Raw genomic sequence first — 25,484 nt, forward strand, 5'->3', positions numbered from 1 at the left:
CAAGTCTAATTTTGGGTACTTGAATAATCTTGATTTTAAATAGTGTTTTGATTCATGGGAATCCAATGGAGAGGAAAACTATTATAGATTACATAGTAAATATTATAAATGACACCGTAAGAGGTTACCCTCCCTTTAAATAACATTCACCATAATAATTTTATGGAGTTTAAAACCTGTTATTCCCTAAATCTTTTACATACGTGAGAAAACCAAATAAATCATACTTAATTGGTTTAATTTTGCATTCTAGAACTTTCTTAATTGAACTATTTTATTAAACACTTAAAATTTGACAAACCAATGTACGTACGTAATATAGAAGAATTATGGATGCAAGACAAAGCACAATCAAAGAAAAAAATTTTCATTTTTAACTAAGAATAGAGCAATTCTAGCTGTTCAACTAAAGTGGTGGTAAGAATAGAAATGGTTTTTATTTATTTTTAGCAAATTTGTTACAAGTGTAAGGATAGCCATAGAACATTTCCGTAATTCGTATGGTTTATGTTTTCCCTATGGAGTATAAAAGGGAAGAAAGGGGCAATGTAAAAAACATAGAAGAAGATATACATCTTCTTCCATCAGTGACAGCAAACATATACATATATATACATATAGTTTTGAGATAGAATAGGAAAGGGTTAAAACACAAAACATATATATTATAAGAAGAAGAAGAAAAAGAAAAAGAAAGGGGTTGGGGGAGATGGATGGGGTGATGCATGTGTTATTTTTATGCTTCCTTTCCGGGGCAATGATAGGGGTAAATAGCGAAGACCCTTACCTGTTTTTCACATGGAAAATCACATATGGCACCCTCTCCCCTTTGGGAATTCCCCAACAGGTCATTCTCATCAATGATCAATTTCCTGGACCTCTCATCAACTCTACAACCAACAACAATATTGTCGTTAATGTCTTCAATAACCTTGACGAACCATTCCTTTTGACATGGTAATTTATTACTTTCATTCTTAATTCATATATATTTAATTTCATCGTTATTAATTTTTATTTATCACTAATAAAGTGTTAATTAAAGTGGCAAGAGATATTAATCTCCGTAAGAGGAAGCTCATATATGCATACTTGTGAGGTGTTATGCTTATTGATTACAGCTTTCTGGTTCTACCCAAAAAAAAAAAAATTGTAATATAACCACTAGTTAGTAATTCAATGACGGAACTAGGGGATTGCCAACAATGGTCAACTCCTTAATTTTAATTTATTTTGAAATTTACATAAAATTTTATCTTTTATCTATAGTACAGTGATTTGTTTCTATATCGCCCTTCTAAATTTCGAAAAAAAAAAAAAATCTCCTCTAATTATTTTTTCTTGTTTTCCTAATAACCACAATAGTTGAACTTTCAGCTCTAAAAGTCTCATTGTGTTTGTCACAGGAGTGGTATTCAACAAAGGAAGAACTCATGGCAAGAAGGTGTGCTTGGCACCAATTGTCCTATTCAACCTGGGACAAACTACACCTATCACTTTCAAGTTAAGGACCAGATCGGGAGCTTCATGTACTATCCAAGCACCGCCCTTCACAGGGCCGCCGGTGCTTTTGGTGGCCTCAACATAAATAGCCGTTTGCTAATTCCCGTCCCTTATCCCGATCCTGAGGATGATTACACCGTCATTATTAACGATTGGTACACCAAAAGTCACAAAGCTCTGAGGTCATTCTTGGACAGTGGACGATCACTTGGTAGACCAGATGCTGTTCTCATCAATGGCAAAACCGCAAAAGGAGATGGCAAGGACGAACCTCTCTTCACCATGAAGCCTGGAAAAACCTACAAGTACAGAATTTGCAATGCTGGGCTCAAAACATCCATTAACTTCAGAATCCAAGGCCATACGATGAAGCTTGTAGAGATGGAGGGCTCTCATGTGATTCAAAATGTGTACGAGTCACTTGATGTTCATGTTGGGCAGTGCCTTACCGTTCTTGTGACAGCCGATCAAGCACCCAGGGATTACTATATTGTGGCTTCCACTCGATTCATTAAGACTATTCTTACTGGTAAAGGCATCATTAGATACACTAACGCAAATGGTAGAAAAGCATCACCTCAATTACCAGAGGCACCTGTAGGATGGGCTTGGTCATTGAACCAGTTCCGTTCTTTCCGCTGGAATCTGACAGCAAGCGCTGCTAGACCAAACCCTCAAGGCTCTTATCATTATGGATCAATCAATATTACTCGTACTATCAAACTCGTTAACTCGGTCAGTAGGGCAGGCGGAAAGCTTCGTTATGCTATCAATGGCGTTTCTCACGCTGATCCAGAAACCCCATTAAAACTTGCCGAGTATTTTGGGGTTGCAGACAAGGTATTTAAGTATGATACAATTCAAGACGATCCGCCTGCTAAAATTAGGAAGGTCATCACACAGCCTAATGTTGTAAATATGACCCACCGAAATTTTGTGGAGATAATCTTTGAGAACCATGAGAAGAGCATTGAATCATGGCATTTGGATGGATATTCCTTCTTTGCAGTGGCGTAAGAAATGCTTCTGAAACTTATGATTTGAATTATATATATTGTGTTTTAACTCTAACAAACGTTTGTAAATGAATAACAGAGTAGAGGCCGGCACATGGAGTCCTGAGAAGAGGAAGAACTACAATCTTCTTGACGCAGTGAGCAGGACGACAGTCCAAGTATTCCCAAAATCTTGGGCAGCAATTCTGTTGACATTCGACAATTGTGGGATGTGGAACCTAAGATCTGAGATGTGGGAGAGGACATACTTGGGACAACAGCTTTATGCCAGCGTTCTTTCTCCTGCAAGATCTCTTAGAGATGAGTACAATGTACCTGACAATGCTATGCTATGTGGACTTGTTAAAGGCTTGCCCAAGCCCCCACCTTACACTATTTAAACTCCACTATGCATTTTCTTTTTCTTTTTTTTTTTCTTTTTCAAATTTTATGTGATAACCCTTTCCAAAATATAATAAAAATAAAAAATTATTCCATTTATTCTCCTCTGTATCAGTTTGCTGGAGTCCCTTTGTGTAATAATTACTGAATTTATCATTCTAAAGCGAATTATATATACCTCCGATCCTGAATATTTCAGGTTTGGAATTTCATGATTTTAAAAATAAAAAATTATATTTATTTAAATTATTATAAATTATTAAGTAAGTTGATTGTATTATTTTTAATTTAATATATCCAAACACCAAATTTTTTTAAGAATTAAAATATTAATTATTATTCATATACGAAGGATAAATATGAAAAAAAAATTATATTTACACTTCCATAAAACGTTCACACATTTTCTATATGTCATTTCTTTATTGTAAGTTGTAATTACTATCTATTGGTTGTATTTAAATGTAATTTGAAAATCTTTATAAAATGAAGCTAGAATAATCTACTGAAAAACCTTTGTTTTAAGCTCATACGCTGCCTTTGTTTTTTTTGTTTATTTATTGACTATAGTTTTTTTTTTTTCTACTGAAAAACCTAAACCTGCTATCAAACCTAAACTTGCTATGGCATAAACAAAATAATAAAAAAAAAAAAATTACATTAATAATAAAGACTTACCTTTTCCGCAGAGCCACAGAGGAGACGCAAATAAATGGAGGACAACCGTCGACCAAGCTGTAACCTTTTCCGCAGTGGCTTCTCCGGCGACCGTTGCTGCAACAAAGAGGAGACATAGTTGCCGGAAACGGAGAAAGAAGGGAAGAGGCACGCTACGATCGCACCCAAGGCGACCAAGGCATTATAAAGCCTTAAGTTTTTACAACCGACAATTTTTAATCCTGCGATATCGTTTTGTATTCAAAGAAATTGCGACCGACTTGCGACCACCATAATCAGTAGCAAAAATATCTATCGCAGATTTGTCACTGATCCCTTGCAAACCAGAAACTAAAATCGGCGCTAAATTGCAGCGCGCATTTTAGCGACGAACCGTGAAACGGTCGCAGATCCGTCTCAAAATCAGTCGCAAATTCATCGCAATTGAGTCGCAAAACAAAAACCAAACCTGCAGGAGTTATTAGCGTAGAATTTGTGACGGATCTGCAATCAGTCGCAAATCCGTCGCGAAAGTTGTCAGGGATTGGTCGCAAATCCGTCGGTGAATATTAAAATTTTTGTAACTTCAACTTTCATCGCAAATGATCGTAACATCATCGCCATATTGCGATTGACACAAAAATCGGTCGCAAAATCGCGTTTTTTTTGTAGTGATTAATAGTAAAGCTGTTTAAGTAAATTACATATTCTTATTTAAAATTAATTAATCTTCCTAATTTTTTTATTATGTATCATAATAATAATTTATTAAATTTTGGATTTAATTAATTATACAATGGTAGCTTAGTTACATATTGAATCGAGCTTATATAATTTTGATTTATATGTAAAATTTACATAAACTATATTTAATCGCATTATAAATAATGATACACATTATAGAGTCATGCGTAGGTTTCATACATATTTCTACATAAGTTAATTTTGTATTTTAATTTCTTCAACACTTTTACATAAATTTTACGGCTCAATACATAAATTTACCCACCCTGTATTTTTTATAAAAAACTTTGAGGTACCCTTTATTTTGACCCATTGTACACTTCAACTTATAAACTTGTACATGTTAAATATTTTATTTGACCTATTGAACACCTTAATTTATAAAACTATATTGATTCAATATTGAAAAATTAAAAAATATAAAATTATTATTCCAAAAGTTGTATTAGCCACATATTAAACCAACATTTTGCATATAAAAGCCAAAAAAGTTTAAAATTTACTGTGTTTAGTGTAAGAAAAAGTGAAATTGTTACAAAAAGTGAAGTTCAGGATGCTACAATGTCAATTTTATAGTTCAATGTCATAAGGTTTTTTTGGTCAAATTTCAGGGGTGAATGATTTATTTGGCTAAATTTTACTCTTTGGAATGGAGTTAACAAAATTATTGCTGAATACATAAATTCACTTATGAACTTTACAATTTTAACCTTGTAATATCCTAAATTTTACCAGTGGCCCATGAATTTTGCAACTTTAACCCTGTGGCACCCTAAACTTTGCAAATAACCTATTGTGTTCTTGAACTTATAAATTTAATAATATTACATACTTGTCGACACTAATATCAATAAAATTTAGAGTTTTTGATTGACTTTCATTTGCAAAAAATATCAACATGACATATAGTTAGTATGACTTTTAAAATAATAATTTTCATAAATTTTAATTTTTTGATAAATGTTTAATTGATCTAATTTTATAAATTGAAATATTAAATAACATAAATTTGAAAATTAAAGTGTTTAATAATTTTTATAAATTTTAATTTTTTAATGAGTGTTTAATTAATCTAATTTTGTAAATTGAAATATTTAATAACGCAAATTTAAAAATTAAAATATTTAATAAATCAAAATAAAAGTTAAAAGTGATATAAAATTAAAATAAGAAAGTTCAAAGGTAAATTTATATATTCGGCCATAAAGTTATACATCGTGTAGTTGTGTAACTTTGAGAGGCCATCTAGTACTAGCAATATAGCATAAGGGTTCACGAAAGAAAGGGGAAAGAAAGAGAAGTCTGTCATTTTTGCAATTACACAAAAGTCAATAGTTACAACCCAATACCTGAATAAGTACAAGCTAAAGGAGCATCAACCACCATTAGGCATTGAAACTGGAATCAGCATTATTGAAAATGTAACAAAGGGTGCCATAGCCACACTATCAAACCGACAGTTACAAATAAATATCTGATGCGCTTCCTCTGTTATTCCCCTATTTAAAGCTACTGACCGACTACCAGCTCCGTAACTTTTCTCTGCTCATCAAACAGATAAATCGGGTCGGATTATTTATAGACTTGAATGAGAAGAGGTAAGAATTTTAACAAGAAACCAACTAAACACAACTGCACCCCCTAATCAAACACCTATTTGCAGCATCAAAGCAAATATAATAATACTATTTTGTTTCTGCACATTCATCTCTGAGGGGGATCCACAGTGCGAACATTTGCACCTGTCATTCCTTCAATTCTCTCTTTTGTGATCTCCACGAAATGACCCACTATCTCATGAAACTGCTTCAGCCCAGATAGCGGAAGAATTATGGACGACCTATCAGAACCAGCAACCTGCAATTGTGATAAAACTTTAATTCCAATGCCTTCAAAGATACCACGATAATACAGTTTAATCACCCCAAAAACAGAATAATAGATTGAAAAAAAAAACAGTATTTTCGCTATCTTATATCATATTTTTAGCATTCTTTACCATCCATATGCCCACCCCCTTTTTTCTTCCTTTTTTGGAAATCAAGTAAACATGCTTTCTTAAGTATTTCAATTTTGCTACTCTATAAACTCTGGTGTATGTGGAAATTTAAGAAGAAAATATGGGATCAATTTATTCTATGGAAAATATAAGGCTGAAGCAAACAGAGTGACCAAATGTTTTAGGTTAAAAGGGATAATGTCAACTCACACACAATGTTACATCCCCAAATGGTCACAATCCCCAATTCACGCTGCCCCATCACAGCAACCACCATTCCCATTGCTAACATCCTATACTATGATACAAAAGCCTTTTGGGATGTGCAAGGCACAAAGTAGAAGTGTTTCAAAAGCCTCTGCCACCCTTGAGCTTCATTATCAAGCAACGCCAATAACTCTAGACTCAGAATGTCCCAAAATTGGCTGAATCCAGTGTCAATGAACCAGATTTCATCAACCATACAACCATATACAACCATATGGCCCAATGGTAGTATAAAAGGAAACAAAGTGTGAGTGCTTTGAAGTAGAAGGAAATGAGCATGCACAAAAAGGGACAATTCAACATGCTCAGATATTTATCACCAGCACATCACACTTGCAAAAGAATGAATAGTAACATATAACAAGCATTACCTAAAGCAATGAGGCATCAAATATTGGCATCTAAGGTATAAGCAGGCAAGACAAAGCCCATAACAAAGAGGGGGCAAAATAATTAATGGTCATGGAACAGAAAGCAAGACAATCTAAAATCATAGAACAAGCGGCAGTATCAAAGAGATCCAATGAAACTCCTAAGAAAAAGATAAAGTGATGTAGAACCAGAAAGAATGAAGGCAAAACAAGGATGAAATCCTTGAGGAAGAGAGAAATTAATTCTCGATAATATTATTCTCAAATGATTCTCATATCAAAGTCTCCTATAGTGTTTTGAATAACTGATTAGGAAGCCTAATCTAATTTCTACTTTCTATATTTATTTTTTTCCTAAAATGAGTACTTCTAAAATCCCTAGCATTGGGATTTGCATCACGAAGATAATACATCATATCCTCTGACGAAAGTTTTGCACGTTTTAGCACAATATTCTTGCCCTTAAGACTTGATAACTGATGAAGTTTATACATCCAATCCTTTGGTGAAGGTTTTGCATGTTTAGGACAATATTCTTGCCCTTAGACTTAATAGGTGCTATTTCATGGTTAGTCATATATAAATAAAGCCCAGGATGACCTAATACAATATGGGCTAAACATCACACTAGATTTTATCTGAATAATGAAGAGGTAAAGCTGTTTTTACTACCCAGGCTACTTTAAATGACCAAGGATGTGGCACTAGTTAAATTTCAAGTTAGAAATTAAAACTTTAGAAGCCACATTCAAAGCACTCCCATAATAAATGGAACCTTAAAAATGTTATTTTCACATTTAAGAAATAAATGGAAATTACGAATACACTTCCAAATATCACTTGTCACTTCCCTCAACAGGCATACCAAAAACTAGTCGCCTAATATAAATAAAAGCACCTTCATGCCAATCACAAGTACAAGATACTCTTCCATAGGCTCAGTACTAAAATCTCATCTAGTTTGTTCGAAGGTTCACCATGATGAGCTAAAAAACTAAATAATGGGCAAAACAAGAAACAGTATGAGTGGTTGATGAAACTTTACAGTTCACAATTGTAGAACAAGAATGAGGAGGTAATGAATCTAATTATCCTTGTCCTTGCTGGAAAAGACCTTTTGGTTGGTAGTCTTAGTAGAAGGAATAGTTGGTTTGAGATTCATTAGAACATTGGTGAGTAGTTAAAACTTTAAAGCAATTGGTAGCCTTAATCTAAGGGGTTTGCTAACATTTCTCTTTTTGGATTTTTTTTTTTCTGTTTTCTTACACTTAAAAGCTTGTGTCTTGGAAAACGTATAATGAATCAAGGAAAAACCATTTTTCAATTATTTTCCTTTTTTGTGTAAACCTCTTTTTCCTGCTTCAACACCAAAAAAGAAAAATATATAGATTTTCATAATAGATCTTTCTTTTATATTTGAGAAATAAAACCAAAAGCCATTCCAAGCAGACCTACTGGGAAAAAGAAAGTCATTGTGCTCGTAATATCATACCTTTAACAATTAACAAAGCTTCAAATGACTACCATGGGTTCCTCATGAAGATTTCTGACAACTGTCTTTCATAGTAGGTGCAAAGATATATACTTTTCTTTCAATTTTGTCTTATCTCTGGCCACGAATCAATAGGAGCCTCACCAAATCTCTCTCTATATCAACTTTATGCCAGTATCACCTAGCAGTCCCTATCAATTCATTTTTAGCATATATGAATATGAGTAATACCTATGACGTTATACAAGTCAAGGAAATCCTCTGATGATTTACCCAATCCATGAAAGCTCCAAGATCTAACTTCATCAACAGTGAGAACACCTATTTTAATTATCCTGGTTGCTATAACCCTAATAGAGAGAGAGAGAGAGAGAGAGAGACTCTTTTGGAGGCGGTGAGGAGACAAAATAGAGTTTTATTGTTTTACAAATTGAACGCAACAAATTTTCTTTCTTTTTTTTTTTCTTTTTAAACATAGGGTTGTAATGCCACTGCAGGTCAGGGAGAGTCTGGATCAAGGTTTTGCTTTGATACAAGTTGATATAGGATGTTCAGTTTTGATTGAACAAGAAAAATATTGAGTTTCAGAAAGAGAATGAGGAAATAAAGAGATGAAATGAAGAAACAATGATCCTCTTTCAATTGTCCATTATTCAATCCAAAAAAGCAACCTATGTTCAATAATTAGAGCCTATAAATACAAAAAAAACACACAAGGAAACCCAGAAAAGATTTATATCTTTAAATAAATAGTAAAAAAAGAACTGAAAATAAACCCTTTAGTAAAAATTTTGGTAAAACTTGCCTCAGAAATCCTCAGGAAATGACCTCTGTTGTTGCTACCAAGATCAAAGAAGAATCTCTTCTGGTCAGCTCTGATTACCTTTGAGACCCCCAAATTCCCAATTTCTTCCTGTGGCGCAAGTTCAACTGACCTATCTACATTCAATTCAGATGCTGGAGCAGGTTGGCTACTGTGCCCAGATATGAAGCCAGCCCCAACATCATCAGACAGGCCAACAAGACGCTCTGATGATTCAGAACTTTGCTGCTTTAACATGCAACAAATAGATTGGGTAAAAATTGACAAGTGAGATCCATCTTACAAATGGTATAAATATTTTTCCAAGGAAAACGGAAGAAAAAAAGTGCATGCAACACAGAGACACCTGGTTGGGTAGCATAAAGAGCCTTGATGCTTCATTGATCTCCGCCAAAATATTCCTGAATGCTGCCCAACCCTCATCCCGTGCACTTCCAGCTGGAACAATAATAGTACTGCGATTTCTACTGACAGAAGCTTCAGATACCTGCATGTATATGTTTATTAGAGCAGTTACAAGAAGAATGTACTAAGTCTAACAGAGGCCCAAAGTGAAAGAAAAGAAAAGAGGTGAAATGGGTCCTTCAACTATTCTTGAATTCTCCAACTCCCGACCACCCCCACTCTACCTCAAAAATAAGTGATGTTTGACTTTGGGGACACGCTATGATCTCTAGTCCACTGAAAAGTTCTTCTAAATCTAAAAATATAACAAGCAGGCCTATTCTTAATGAGATCTAGTTGCAACATAGGAAAGATAAGATCCATCAGTACTCGGTCCTCTTTGGACAAAATCCAGCTATTAGACTATGTCATATTCTATGAAATCCTATAAACTGTGAAGACTGGTGAGGATTGTTCCTATCCTGCAAAGATACTGATTCTATTCAAGATTGGGAGCTTGATTTTATTAGCAAGAACTTAAAAAAAAAAAAAAAAAAAAAAAAAAAAAAAAAAGAAAAGAATTGCCTCCAAGATGCATTATCAATGAAAAACCATATCAGGATCAGACAAGAGCTAGTTACCCTAATTTCCATTGGAATTATAGAAAGAGCACCTGGGCTTTGTAAAGGCATCACACAGATTGCAACATAATCCAGCCAAACTTAAATACCATCTATACTTCACCACAACATACTCAAAACCTTACAGTCTGCTATTTGTATATTTTTAGGAGAAAAACAGCAATTAATATTTTCATTTTGGAGCATAAACAAACAGAAATCCTGTTGTTTTTAAAATTCTGGAAACACTTTGGCTTTATCCATTTATTTCCATAAGCCGCATCCACAAAATTATCTCCCGGACCTATAACTGTTCAGACCAGGATAACCAAATTGGTTAATTTTGGATATTGCATGCCATCAACTTCTACCACTATTTTACTCGTATCAAATTTCCAATAAAAAATACAAAGCTAGAGCATGCATTCTCTTAAGCCACATAATTTGACTTCCAATTATTCACCAGTTACTTCACAGCAAGTTGTAGTATGATGAACAACAGGATGTGTTCAGTCTTCAGAGACGGAGAAAAAAGATGATGTACAAAGAACACAAACACAAAACCAGACTCTTTTGATAGCTAGCTTTTTCTGATCAACTATTCAACTGGGAAAAAGTGAAAAGGTTTCAACTTAATTTATACAGTGCGGTCCATAATGTTTCAGTCCAATTTTCAAGCATAACTTCAAAAACAAACTTATTTGGCATTAAATAGCTGCCCATTGGGGCAAGATGAAGGATAATTGAGAACCGTAGTTTTATCAAATGACTTGTTAATTTGAGCAAAAAAATGAAATCACCCTAGCTAGATTTTTAGTCTATTTGGAAAATTAAAAGATTACCAGCTACTTTTAACAATTCAAACACCTTAAAAGGCATTTGACATCAATTCAAGGAAATACAAGGCTGTGCAATAAAATGTAAATATTCATATGCATATATATATATATATATATATATATATATATATATATATATATATATATATATATATAAAGAATACCTTCAAGAACCGGCCCCTCCTGTTTTCACCAATGTCAAAGTAGAATACCTGCAATGAAATTCAAAATGTGGCGTTAAAGGAAATTAAGATTAAAAAAAAAAAAAAGCGAAAAGAAAAGAAAGAGGAAAAGGGAAAATACCTTGGTGTCAAGCTGCAATTCTTTGCTAAAAAGGTCCTGATCATCAGAATTAACATAGTAATTGAAGAGATCCAAAAACCAAGAAATTCCAGAGAAAGGAACGATTATGGTAGACCTTGTGGCGGACGTCTTTTCAGATATCTTCAAGTAACGCCCACGTGGATTTTCCTTCAGATCAAAATAGAAAAGCTTATGCTCTACCTGCAGCGTTTTACACATCAGCTCCACATCATTTCCTGCACCTCCACCACCACCACTGACACCAGTAGCACCAGCAGCTACGCCTCCTCCTCCTCCACCACCGGAATTCCCCTCCATGAATATACCTATGCTATTGCAATAGTACTTAAACGGTGTTCCTCTTTTAGTTGTTGTGACAAAACACCAACTCAAAAAGTCAAAGCCCAACCCCTAAACTGAGTAGTTATACGAATTCTGGTTCAAAGCAAAAGCAAAGAGTGATGTGATAAGAGTCGGATCTGCAAAATATTTGGAGGAAATTGAAGCTTTGAGTTATGCAACAACTGATTGATTTAGGGTTTGGAGGAGGAAGAGAAAGAGAGGGAGATGGAAGCAGTAGGAGGGATAATAAGGATTGACTTAGTCCCATTTTTTTTTTCTTTTTTTTACTTTAAAAGTAATAATAATTCAGTTTCTCTCTCTGTCACAGACTCACTCACCTTAACTAAAATTGCGTTTTTTACGCTTTTTAACTTACTGCTGCTGAGTGCTGAGGCTGGTAATGGCTGTGCAAACAGCATTTTATTATTGTCCCCTGCAAGTGCCTTGTTTGTTTGTCTGTTTCACTGTATTTGAGTGCTTTGCAATCCTTATCGCTCTCTCCTAGTGCTAAATTAAATTCACCCCTCAAAGTCAAAATACATTGATTCCATTATTATCAATTCAAGCCTTATGTAATTTACGGTGTCAAAATTCACGGAAACACGATTCGTCTAACAATCCGTGTTTTAAACGAGTCATCTATATATGACACGAGTTTAAACAGATTGTGTCATGGATTGATTCATCTAATCCATTTATTTGAAAATAAATATGTAATTTCAAATAATATATATATAAGATTATGCTTGTTACACACGTATTATATATGTTGTATTTTTTACCTATATACGACTCATTTAATCAAATTTGATTGAATTTTTTTATTCGTATATCATCCATTTAATTAAACGAGTTACATGTGTTGTGTTAATGTCAATAGTTAATTTATGTTTCATGTTCGTGTTTAAATATTTGACACGATTATTAAACAGGTTGTGTTCGTATTGACCTTAATCATATGTCGCATGTTAAGTATGTTCGTTTCGAATTTATCACATCAACCCATTTTGATAATCGCATAAATATAAAAAATTTCGACACACTTCTTCATAATCTTATTATTTTTTACTAAAAGAAATTAAATAATTCCCAAAATTGTAATCTTTTACTAAAGTTCTAAAAGATTAAAATTAATTGACATATATAACACAAAATTAGTTCCTTTTAAAGATATTCACAATATATGTGCACATAACAAAAACAAATTAAATAAAATTTATTGCATATTTAATAATGATAATAAAAAGAATATGCATTAAAATATTAAGTCAAGAAAAAAAATGTTGCATACACTTTAAACATTTCTTTCGAATATTATTTTGATAAAAATATTGTATGTTAGTATATTTACAAAGACTTTATAAAATTAAATAGGAAAAACTAAAGAAAAATTAAAAATATATTACTTAAGAATCGATTTATATTAATTAGAAACTATTACCTCTATTTCATAATATTTGTCACATTTGAAATTTCACGTCCCTAAAAAAATCATTAAATTTCTCTAAATTATAACAAATTATTAAGTAAATTGAATATATTACCCATAATTTAATACTAATTATCTAAGAATAATTAAATTAAAATAATAATTATTGGTCATATGCAAAAGGTAAATATTAAAAAAAAATTTATTACTCAATAAAATTATAAATATAATAAATATTTAGAAATGAATTATTTTTTTAAATATAATAAATATTATAAAACAGAAGTAGTAATAAAATGTAAGTATACTTTCGGCTCAATTATAAGCCCAAGATAGAAAGCTAAGTTGAGTCCTCGAGTCTCCTTCTGGCTTTGATCTCATAAACAAAAAGGCGGTTAATTTCTTCCTATACATATAGCCAAATGGTGAATGTTCTAGAAGTTTACTTATTTTATATTTAAGAAACTTATATAAATAAAAAAAAGTCTAATGTATGAATTTGATTCGAATTTTCGACAATTATTTTTATAATTTTTTAATTTTTGAGAAAATTATTAATTATAAATTTAATATTTCAACTTTTGAAAATTTTCTATTTTAATCTCAATAAAAAATATTTACAATTAGATATTTATTAAAAAAATTTTCAATAAGTACCTCCAATTTTCATGGCAAACTGAAAATATAAATAGGACTGCAATGTTGTGCAAAGATGGATTTTTTATTGAGTTACTGGTGGACAACTCAGCAGTCCTCACCGTTACTTTCTTTTGCACTGTATCTTCTCGCCATGCCATCTCTTCATTGACGACCAGCCGATTAGCCACCTTCCACTCTCTAGTCTCCTCCTTCCCAAAACCCCTCAAAACTCTAACTTCATAAATTTTTTGTTTTCAGCTTTAAACGATTTTGCTCCGATCGCCTCCTTTTCAAACCCACAACCACTGAAATGATTCTGCCGTGCTGATATCACCATAAACTTCATAATTAAACCCTAAAGCTTCAAACACCTTCATAAATTGGGACTAAAATAAACACAAAAAGAAAATCGAAGGGGTAGATATGTGAAATTCAAACAAATTTGTGTCTAGGTGTTACTGATGTTGGAGCGCCATTGTTGTCTGGTCTCGATTGAAGATAGAGAAAAGCAGCTGAATCACCAGTATTCCACAGGAAGAAGACGATATCAATAGTGAAAATAAGAAAAAACAAGTGATATCATTATAAAGATTCTCTGCAAACCCAATGGAGAAATCTAAGGATTTGGATGGCGAAAAACAATAACTTTCCTTATGGTGGTTGTTTGGATGGCGAAACCCAGTGGAGAAATCTAAGGAGTCTATCATTTCTCATTTTCTTTTTTCTTGTATATGAAAAAACAAAACGTTTCTTTCTTAGATTTTCGCTTTTATTCTCGTCAGTTTCTCTCTCTAAAGCTGAAACCCAATTACTAGATTGCTTGCAATGGTTAACTAGCTCATGGCAAAGAAGGATATTTGGTTGTTGTTGCAGACAAGAATAGTTGGGTGGGGTGGAGGGGAGGGGTTGTGTGTCACTGTGAGCAATAAAACCTTTTGGATTTTATTGGTAAAAAAAAAAAAAAAAATCTATGTCAGCAAAAAAATCCTTTTGCTATTTTCGATTTGTAGTTGTAAATATCCGTTTGAAAATTTTTTTTTGAGGTTTAAAAAATACTTGATAGTAAACGTTTTCAGTGGGACATAAAATAAAAAATTTTTGAAAATTGTATACTAAATTATAATTAACCTTAAAATGCAGTATACAGTCGGCCCAATTATAGGCTCAACATAGGAAGCTAAGTTGGGTCCTCAAGTCTCTTTTAGGCTTTGAGCTCATAAACAAAAGGGCCGTTAATTTCTTCCTATACATATAGCCGAATAGTGAATGTTCTAGAAGTTCACTTATTTTATATTTAACAAACTTGTATAAATAAAAAAAGCCTAATGCATAAATTTGACCCGTATTTTCTGTAATTATTCTTATAACTTTTTGAATCTTGAGAGAACCTATTATGATTCTGTATTTTTACATTTCAGTAATGATTATGCCTCTCGCTAAAATAAAATAATTTTACAGGAATTTAATCAAGATCATGAATGAACTTTTATAAAATTCAAGAGATCATGAATAGAATTGACCGATTTGGTATCCATATTACTGCTAACTCTGTCATTGACCGATTTGGTATCCATTTGACCTCAAATATTCAAGGAGAACCATTTCATGTTCGTTCAGTATGTTGAGCAGATAGTAATGGTACTCTAACCAATTATAATTGATTAAACATTAATATACCATCTCAGATTAAACATCACAGTACCGGCGTCATCAAACTCCATTTACTTCCTATTTACAATTGTTATTAAGATATTACGACTAACCCAACTTTTCCTTTTAGCAATGCAACAATTTGTGGCGATTTGAAACATGATAAAATTATAATACTAATTAGAGAAACTATAATTTTACCCTGGGTTTTCCATAAATTATTAGTTTATCCCTACATTTTAAAAAACACAGTATAATATCTTCATAGTTTACTCTGTTACAAATTTCTGTCCTTCCGACCATTTTTTACCAACTTTTAGTACAAGTCAAAGAGAAATTAAACAGCCAGAAGAGAGAGATTTTTTTATTTATCCAAAATATCCTTAACAACTTTCCTTTTTTTACGTAAATTGAAACCCTTATTTCTCTATCAATCCTTCTTTGACTCTCTATCTACCTTCACCGTTATTGACAATATTATCAAAAGAGCAAGCTACTATAGTGTGAAGTTGTTGAGTCTATGGGTTAGTAGTAGAAATAGGAGTTGTGGTTGGAAAGGGGCCCGTCAGGCTTGATTTGTGGGGAACAATATGAACAGTAGCAATGAGAGTTTGTATTTGTTGCTGGAATGGAGAAGCAAAAGTTTCCATTGTGTATTAGCAAATCTGGGTCCTTTAATAGTTATAGTCTCAAATTATTATTCAAAAGGAGGGGAAGTTGCACCAATTGGAAGATAAAGAATAGAAGAAATGAAAGGAGATATGGTAATGTCATGTGGATCTTTATTGGGAGGAGATGAAAGTTTTTGCTGTTATTGAGTTTTTTATTGGAATTTTTGTGTTCTTAAAAGAATAAGCACCATTTGTATTTTGTATTCTTGAATTTTTGGAAATTTTTTATTTTATGATTTTTTTGACTGATTTTGTTTTGAAAATTGATATTTTTACATTATTGATGTTCTTTGATGCAAGTGACTTATTAATTAAGGGCATTTTTATCTTTTCATTAGACATTTAATGATAAAGTTATAAAATATTGATGGAAGGACGAAAGCTTGTAATGGAGCAAACTATGGGGATGTTGTAGTGTATTTTTTAAAATGCAAGGATGTTGGTTCATCTTCGAACTACACATCTACTAGAGGGGTCTGACTCTGATACCATTTGTCATGTCCTGGCTCCAACTACCAGAGGAACTGTCCACTTTGGATCAAGCCAATTTCAACCCACCCTGGATTTGAACGTGATCTATACGCTTTTGTCCCACAGTTGAATGGAGAACGTCCTAGGAGATCACCCATCCTAGGATTTCTCTTAAGCGAGCATGCTTAACCATAATGTTCTTCCAACTCTCCTGGTCATTTCACCAAAAGGCGCATCTAATATTTAATTTTTCTGTTTTCAATGTATAACTCAATTCATTCATGCACCCCACATTTCACTATCAAAGATAGCCTCGCCATCTTGGAAACTCTTTAAGAGCCGCTCCGTAGCGCCACTCTCTCCCCTTATTGGACTGCTTTCCTGGGTCGAGTTGTCATAGAAATTGATTCTACAAATTTGAGTTAAACATTTTTATGTGTCTGATATAATGACAATTGTTGAGCTACCTTATTATTATTATTTTATAGGGCTTATATTCAATTTTTAGAGGAGACTTTGTCGAAATTTTGGCAGAATATATTAAGTCATTTCTTCTTTAATTCTCTCTAGTTAATAATTCTATTTATTCTTTCGAGTCTTATATCTTCTTTAAATTACTATTCTATTTATAGACAATCTAGGACCATCTAATATCACACTAGGACTCTACTAGAAACAGTGTTGGATATTTTCTCTATGTAATTTATGAGCGATATGTTACAATACATTATTGTCATCCATACATTATTCATCATCTATATGTATAGACAATCCATACATTATTTACATAATTTGTGCCATTATCTTAGGTTCGCATTGTGAATTGCTATTGGTAGTGGATGCTTGGATGAAAACAAAGCAGAGCCACCAAAGAGTATGGCAGGAGAATTTGTGCATTAGGGTCAAGTACGCATTCTCTATGTTGGATTTGAGATAGTGATGAGTTCGTGCCTCAGAGAGTCTCTAGACCTCATATATTGCATGTCGATAAATTACGTGAATTGTGTTTCTTGTTGACTAAACTTTTTCACTATTTGAATTATTTAATATTACTTATGATGTGACATTTTAAGCATGAAATTTGCAGGAAGCGTCTGACACTATGCATGTATTTGACTAATCCTTGACATTTACTGTTTTTTAGGTTCAGGGGCGAAGTAGTTGTTAAGAAGTCTAGCTTTTCCTCCTCTCCATTAAGGCTTTTAATTATTCTAGATAGTAATTTCTTTTATCAATCTATAAAATTGTTAAATATAGAAGTTTCATACTCACTTAGGATTCATTTTGGTCTATTACTATTATGTGTTGTGTGTTATTATATGTGGAAGAGGATAGTTGAGCCTCCTTTTATTGTATTCTTTTTTTTTTTTTTTTGACATTTCCTTTTATTGTATTCTTATTATAAGATGAAATTATTAATGCAAACCATAATATAATGATGATGATGGTGGTGGAGGTGGTTATGGTGATGATGGTAATGGAAGGCCTAGCCTACTCTAGCTTGACTAACAGATAATTTGATGCATTGAAAATAGGCTTTGTATGCCAATGAATATAATGTAATGATTTGGGCTTGATGAGCCTTAAAATTTGATTAATTGCATAATAAGGTATGCCGAGACAGTTGTAAATATGTTGTTCAAATTTTTTGTTATAATTTTGACCCCGAAGCTCGTCTATATAATACAAGTAAATGAATTTAGCTCTATGGGACTTACTACACGCTTTGGAAGTTTTATGTTTTCCAAGTCCTATTGTCTGTTCAACCTAAGGTGAATTTTAAATTTAAATTTAGCAATAGCTTACACTAATAAGATTATAAAATCATTTTTTTTTTCAAATAATTGTGCATTTTAAATAAGCAGTAGGAATCAATTGGATATAAACAATCTATCATATTCATCTCAATAATGTAAACAATCTTAAATTATCTAAATGTAAAAGCTTATTAAAATTTATGGTGAATATATATATATATATGTGTGTGTGTGTGTGTGTGTGGTTAAATTATTCGACCCCACAATTTCAACTTAAGACAAATTTAAATTTAAGATAATTGAATAAAAAGAACCAAGAGATTAACAAATAATAAAAATTCTCTCTTTTTCATTATGTGACAAGTTTTTCCTCTCTTGTTTTCTACAAGTAAAATTTTTGGTTCTATCATCCTTCATGGCTGGAAGCAGTACGGATTCGTTTACAGAGGAGTTCTATGCTCGTATGAATTTTGAGGAACAATAAGGCAGGGTCAGAGTTGAGGTGACCGAGACTGATGGAAGGGAGGAGGAGATCCCGCCATTGCCATATTGTATTGTCGGATGAATTTTTACAAAGGGAGTTATTAACTTTTTGAGTTCCAAACAAACCATGGCCTCTGTCTCGAGACCTATTAAGGGGATGTTGGTAAAAGACTTGGGAAATAATGGTTTCATAGTGCAGTTTATGCACCCTGTGGACTGAAACAAAGCATTGAGTGGGGAACCCTAGAACTTTAATCAAAACTTGCTTATTCTAAAACCTGTCCCTGAAGGGATGAATCCTAAACATGTTGTGCTACCAAAATAGAGTTCTGGGTGCAATTGCATAACTATCCAGTTGGGTGTCGATTAGAAAAGGTGTTTCACGATATTGGTAATTTCATTAGGGAGTTTGTAGAGGCTGATCAACAAAATTATTCTGTGGTATGGAGGGAGTTTATGCGAGTTCGTGTCTCTATTGATATTATGAAACCATTAAAAAGAAGAATTCAACTTAAAAATCCACGGGGTAACTGGGAATGGGTTTCTTTCAAATATGAACGCTTGTCCGCATTTTGCTTTTTTGTGGACTGTTGGGACATTCTGACCGTTTTTGTTCTAAGTTATTAGATTACTCGAGTGTTACCAGGGATCAATTTGCTTATGGTGCTTGGTTACAATTTGATAATCAGTGTTCCAATAACGTCAGTGACAAGCGGCTATTGTTAGAGGTGGATGTCCTTAATGGTGGTCAACGTAATAGGGGTGATGGCCCAATCTCGATGGAGTCGGAACAAGCAGGATTTGGTGGATTTGATTCCCAATATACAAATCTGAATCCCAATGTTTATAAACAGAGAGTTAATGATGTGGAGAATGTGACATCCTACTGAGTCGAGTCTTTTCATAGAGTCGAGTTGAGTCGGACCAAACCAAACCCGGTTGGGGTAGAATGGGATTATAAGTGGACTTACTTGCACTCAAACAATACAGTTGAGGGATTAAAATGTAACATGTAGAAACTGTAGGTCTTATTTGGTAGTTGTCCCATACATTTAAAGAGATGGTTGGGAAGTGGACGTAAACGAGACTTCCATTTCCATTTTCTTTCTTCCTTTTCTTCATCTTCATCGTCAACGTCTTCTTCATCTTCATCTTCCTCTGCATCTCTTTCATCTTTCTCTTCATCTCCTTCCTTTCTCCATCACTTTTCATGTAATTGACACACTAACTTCAACCTAGAACTCTATCCAAGTAAGTATCTTTTCTTAAAGTTCATACTTTTGTGATCTTTTAGATGATTTATCAGAGTGATTATGTTTAGGAGAGGGAAGCTCAAAGTAGGAGAACAAGGAAGCTAAGAAGAAGTTTAAAGCTCTTTTGGTTGAAGGTTTGATATCTCTTTTTATTTATCTTTTTCTTTGCATGAGAATTTGTGTGGTGTGTTGCTAATGAGGCAAGATTGCTTCATGTTGAGTGGGAGGACTGGTAATGGTGAGAAAACAGGGGAGGAAGTGAATAAATGAAGTAAATAGTGAGTTTATGTTGAAACAGGTTTTGCTGGAAATTTTACCAGTAACTTCATCTTGATTTTGACCCCATTTAATGATGGAATTAGGAAGTGATAGAAGAGTTATTTGTTCCTCTATGTGTTAGCTTTACATGGGTTTTTGAATCATCCAAATCGGAGTTGTATATTGAGAGATATGACCAAAAGAGTACAGACAGTGCAGGCTGGAAGCGCGCGCGCGAATTGCATGAAGAGTTCGCGTTGCACACCTCGCGCTCGCGATTTTCAAATGTGCGCTCGCGACTCCCACCTGAAACTCTGTGTCTCTCATTTGACACATCTCGCGCTCGCGACTTTCAAGTGCGCGCTCGCGACTTGTGCTCGCAACCTCTCTGACTCTCATTTGGCATTTCTCGCGCTCGCGATTTACAAGTGCGCGCTCGCGTACTTGGCCCTTGGCCTGCAAGCGCTCGCGACCTTCATCGCGCGCTCGCGTATTTGGCCTGGGAACTCACTGTCTCTCATGTTGCACTCTACGCGCTCGCGACTTTCAGGTACGCGCTCGCGACTTGTGCCCGATAACTCACTGTCTCTCATTTTGCATTCTACGCGCTCGCGACTTTAAAGTACGCGCTCGCGACTTGTGTTTTCATGCACTTTGGACTTCTTTTTCAATGCAATTGTATTCCTTTGCTTCACTTATATGCCTCCAATCATTTTAACACCAAAATACAACATTAAATCATGCATCAAAACAACATGCAAGCATACAAATGATGTGATATCAAATGAACATTATGGATTATGAAATTATGAACTATGAATATGATGTTGTGTTATATTATTGACATACCAACATTATGCTCCATTGAGGTTAGGTAGAAACCATGTAGATAAGGCTATGTCGCGACATAGGATAGCAGATCTGCGCCCCATACAGTTTGGTACTCCGGCTACAGGCCGTTGAGTGGATATGATTATACAGGCCATAGCAGCCAAGCATACAGTATTCATCCAGTTTCATACAGTTTTTCTTATCACTTCGGTTTCACTATAACCTTATGGAGCCATACAGATATCTTGACATAACATTTCATGAATTATACAGTATTATAAACAGTACACAAGATAATCAAGGTATCATGAAAGTATCATGATGTGTGTGCTTATATGTGCCACATGTGTTTACATGATTCTTTCTATACATGTATGTGTTTAATTGTTTATTTATCTGTTGAGATATCCACTGAGCTTTATTTGCTCAGTGAGTTACCTGTTTAACTCGCAGGTTTTGAGACTAGACCGTAGAGAGTCGGCTTACAACTGCTGCAGTTCATCTGTAGAAGACTCAGTCTTCAGGGTAGCTACTCGTTTTGATGTATATCTTTTATCCATCCTTTCATGGCATGTACAGGGCACACAGTTGGGCCCATTTCATTTTGCAAACTAGTATCATGTCTTGTAAACATTAAGTACATTATTTTTGTAAACAACATCAGAATGAGATTATATTCAGTATACATTATGATTTCAGCATGTCAGGCCATACAGTCAACCAGTTTGTAGCATCTCGACTCGGTTTATTCGGGTTAACGGGTGGACCGGGAAGGGGTGTTACAGAGAATCTTGGAATGAAGGAAAATGATTTGCTGGAGGTTTTGGCCAACTGAAAAAACGTCGAGGAAGCGGGTCCTAATATCCAAGCCCACCAGGCCTAATGAGTTTCCTTTGTTGGAATTGTCGTGGGCTTGGGAACCTTGTACAATTCGTGAATTGCAGGACTTTGTGTCCCAAGAAACCCAAATTTTTATTTCTTATGGAAACATTAGTTGAGAGAAATAAAATTGATAAAGTTAGACGATTGTTAGGCTTTGAAGGCCCATTTGTTGTTGATCCACAAGGTCATAGTGGGGGCCTTGCTCTATTATGGAAAGAAAAAAGCTCTTGTTCTCTTATTGGCTATAATAATAATTATATTGATGTTGGAATTCATGTGGATGGTGTTAAGCCTTATAGATTTACAAGTTTTTATGGTTTGCCTGAGAGAAGTCATCGTCGAGAGTCCTGGAATCTATTGATCTCTTTGAAAAATAAATTGCCTTTACCGTGGTGTTTTAGGGGTGACCTTAATGACTTATTGGCTCATAATGAAAAGGTGGGTCATATTAATCGTCCTAATTGGCTTATTAATGGCTTTAGACGCACTATTGCTTCTTGTGGTCTATTTGACATTAGTTACACTGGAAATAAGTTTACTTAGGAAAGGGGCCGTGGAACTATAGACTGGGTTTCGGAAAGGCTTGATAGATGTTTGGCAATAGATACTTGGCTAAGGCAATTTCCCCATGCCATACTTTTTCACTTAGAAGTAGCGCAGAATGATCACGGTGCTATTTTTATGGGGTTGGGTATCATAATAATTCATTATGCCCCTCGTTCGTTTCATTTTGAGAATGCCTAGTTGTGTGAAGAGAATTTCGATTGTGTTGTTCAAGCAGCTTAGCTTCCAGGGACTGGTATGGATATTTTAGAATGAATTTATAATTGTGCAACAGCTCTTCATAAGTGGGGCAATGACAAGCGAATGGACTTTAAAGCAAAGCTGTGATAAAGCAAAAATCAAATGCATCGTTATAAGGGGGACGTGACGCTTGCTCTATCACGTTGTATCGAACAGCGCAGGAGGCGTATATGGCGGTCCTTCGCTAACAGGAGGCATATTGGAGGCAGTGGTTAAAGTAGCTATGGTTGTGGGATGGCGACCTCAATACTAAATATTTCCATTCGATGGCATCTCATAGAAGGCGAAAAAATGCTATCAGTCAGTTGCATGATAATTATGGTGATTGGGTTGGTTGGGATACCAAATTGGATAGGCTCATTACAGAGTATTATGTTACTTTATTCCAATCGCAACAAGGGGAATTTGAAACAGTTCTTCAGTGTGTCGAACCTAAGATTTTGGAGGAACATAATAGGGAGCTTATGGAGTCGTTTGTGATGAGTGAAGTGAAGGATGCAATTTTTAGTATGCATCCTGATAAAGTAGCCAATCCGGATGGCTTTAATCCTGCGTTCTTCTAAGCCTATTGGCCAATAGTTGGTGGGGACGTTGGACATGCTTGTCTGGAAAGTCTCAATTCGGGGGCACCTTTTGCAAAGCTTAATAAGACTAGATTATTCTCATCCCTAAAAAGAAAGGCAAGAGTTTGTCTCGGATCTAAGGCCAATTTCTCTTAGTAATGTTATTGATAAATTTGTGGCAAAGGCTATGGCAAATAGATTGAAGAAGGTCTTACCTTTGATTATTGATGAAGCCTAAAGTGCTTTCATTTTGAATCGTTTGATTATTGATAATGCGATGATTGCTTTTGAAGTGATGCACTGTATGAAGCGTAAATCTCAAGGAAGTACAGGATTGCCGCTTTAAAAACAGATATGTCTAAGGCATATGATAAGGTTGAGTGGAGGTTTCTAGGTGAATTGATGTTGAAAATGGGTTTTGCTCAGGTGTGGGTGGATAAAATCATGAAACTTGTTACTACGGTACTTATCATATCTGTCATGTTGGTTTGTCTTTCGGTTCGATAGTTCTTGGTTGAGGCTTGCAACAAGGTGGTCCCATATCCCCTTACCTCTTCATAATTTGTGTTGAAGCTCTGTCTTGTCTCCTCAAGAGTTCGAATGGCGGCAACAGTTACTGGTTGTAAGGTGGTGCGCAATGCCCCAGCTATAAGTCACCTCTTTTTCGCGGATGACGAAGTGTATTTTTTTCAAGCTACTACAACAGAAGCTTTATTGATTAAACATTCTTGCACTATATTAGCGGCGTCAGGTCAGTAAGTCAATTATGAAAAATCTAAAATAATGTTCAATATCAACACAACAATGGCTGCTCAGGATATAATTTCTAGGCTACTTAATGTCCACTAGACAGATTCCTTTTCCAAATATCAAGGGCTTCCAATTGTCGTAAGGCAAAATAAGAAAAAGGTTTTTTATTTTGTGGTTGATAAGGTGTGGCGGCAGCTTCAGGGGTGGAAAGAGAGTTTAATTATCTCGTGCTGGAAAAGAGTTTCTTTTAAAAATTATTGTGTAAGCCATTCCGAACTATCTTATGAGTTTTTTTTATTGCCGTTGAATATTTGCAATTCCATTGAAAATTTGATGAACATATATTGGTGGAGGGCTTCGATGGATAGTGACTCTGGTATTCATTGGCACAGGTGGAAGAGGTCGGCCACATCAAAATTAGTTAGTGGGCTTGGATTTCGATCTATTCGTGAATTTAATTTGGCGTTACTAGCGAAGCAAGGGTGGAAGTTCTTAAATGACCCGAATGCTCTGGTTTATTGTGTTTATAAGGCACGCTATTTTAAGGAGTGTTCTTTTCTCCAGGTTGAAGTGGGATGCAATCCAAGCTTTGTGTGGAAATTTGTTATTAAGAGTTAGCAACTATTAAGTTAGGTTGTTTGTGTCGTGTTGTTGATGGTCGTAATACTGAAGTTTATAATAGTCCATTGTTGCCCGACCCATCTCATCCTTTTATTTTGAGCGATAATATTTCAGGTGAGGGTGGGCTTCTGATTTTCTATTTGCTACTGGTAGATGGAAGTGGGTGAGACATACCATTTTGAACTTGCTTTTTACTCAGCATGAGATTGATATTATTCTTCGTATTCCATTATGTCATATGAATGGGGCTATGGGGGTTGATGGTTGGATGTGGTGGTGGGACCCATGAGGTATGTACTCTATTCGTAGCAGGTACAAGTTTATAATAGATTAGTAGGTGTCAGATGATGTTGGTAGTGTAGTTCGACAGGATGAGGTATGGAAGTACACGTCCCTCCCAAAGTTGCAAATTTTGTCTGACGTTTGTTGCATAATATTTTTCTAGTCAGGCAAACTCTACCTCCATCAAGTTATTATTGATCAGACCTGTCCAGTGTGTGGTGTAGAGTGCGAATCCCAGCAACACCTTTTTCTTCTCTGTCCTTTTGCTAGGCAATGTTGGCAGTTGCTGGTTGGTCTGAGCTGGACCGGCTCTAGCAATATGCAGGCATGGTTTAGTCATCTTAGGGAGACTATTGATGGTAGTAAGTGGGGTATGTATTTTTGCCTTCTGTGGAGTAT

General features: G+C 34.5%; 2 protein-coding genes across 5 annotated transcripts; one reads left to right on the plus strand and one right to left on the minus strand.

The window, feature by feature from the left end:
• The first annotated feature begins 563 nt into the window (after window positions 1–563).
• Window positions 564–2,999, plus strand: LOC105641014 (L-ascorbate oxidase homolog). Its single transcript, XM_012225456.4, has 3 exons — window positions 564–957; window positions 1,407–2,516; window positions 2,599–2,999. Exons 1-3 carry the CDS (start codon window positions 710–712, stop codon window positions 2,897–2,899), a joined length of 1,659 nt encoding a protein of 552 aa, XP_012080846.1. The 5' UTR covers window positions 564–709; the 3' UTR covers window positions 2,900–2,999.
• Window positions 3,000–5,592: 2,593 nt separating this feature from the next.
• Window positions 5,593–12,090, minus strand: LOC105641012 (purin-rich alpha 1). Of its 4 annotated transcripts, none has more exons than XM_089724300.1 (6): window positions 11,400–12,090; window positions 11,261–11,308; window positions 9,600–9,740; window positions 9,236–9,481; window positions 6,044–6,158; window positions 5,593–5,843 (listed from the first exon to the last, which is right to left on the minus strand). In XM_089724300.1, exons 1-6 carry the CDS (start codon window positions 11,715–11,717, stop codon window positions 5,677–5,679), a joined length of 1,035 nt encoding a protein of 344 aa, XP_089580426.1. In that variant the 5' UTR covers window positions 11,718–12,090; the 3' UTR covers window positions 5,593–5,676. The 4 variants fall into 4 exon arrangements, with proteins under 4 accessions (XP_089580426.1, XP_089580427.1, XP_089580428.1 ...); XM_089724301.1 differs by having other exon boundaries at window positions 9,236–9,478; window positions 11,400–12,084; XM_089724302.1 differs by having other exon boundaries at window positions 5,593–6,158; window positions 11,400–12,076.
• Between the last annotated feature and the right edge of the window lie 13,394 nt (window positions 12,091–25,484).

Source organism: Jatropha curcas, chromosome 7, assembly GCF_041381405.1.
Source record: "Jatropha curcas cultivar XTBG-Jc1 chromosome 7, XTBG_Jcur_1.0, whole genome shotgun sequence".
NCBI lineage: Eukaryota > Viridiplantae > Streptophyta > Magnoliopsida > Malpighiales > Euphorbiaceae > Jatropha > Jatropha curcas.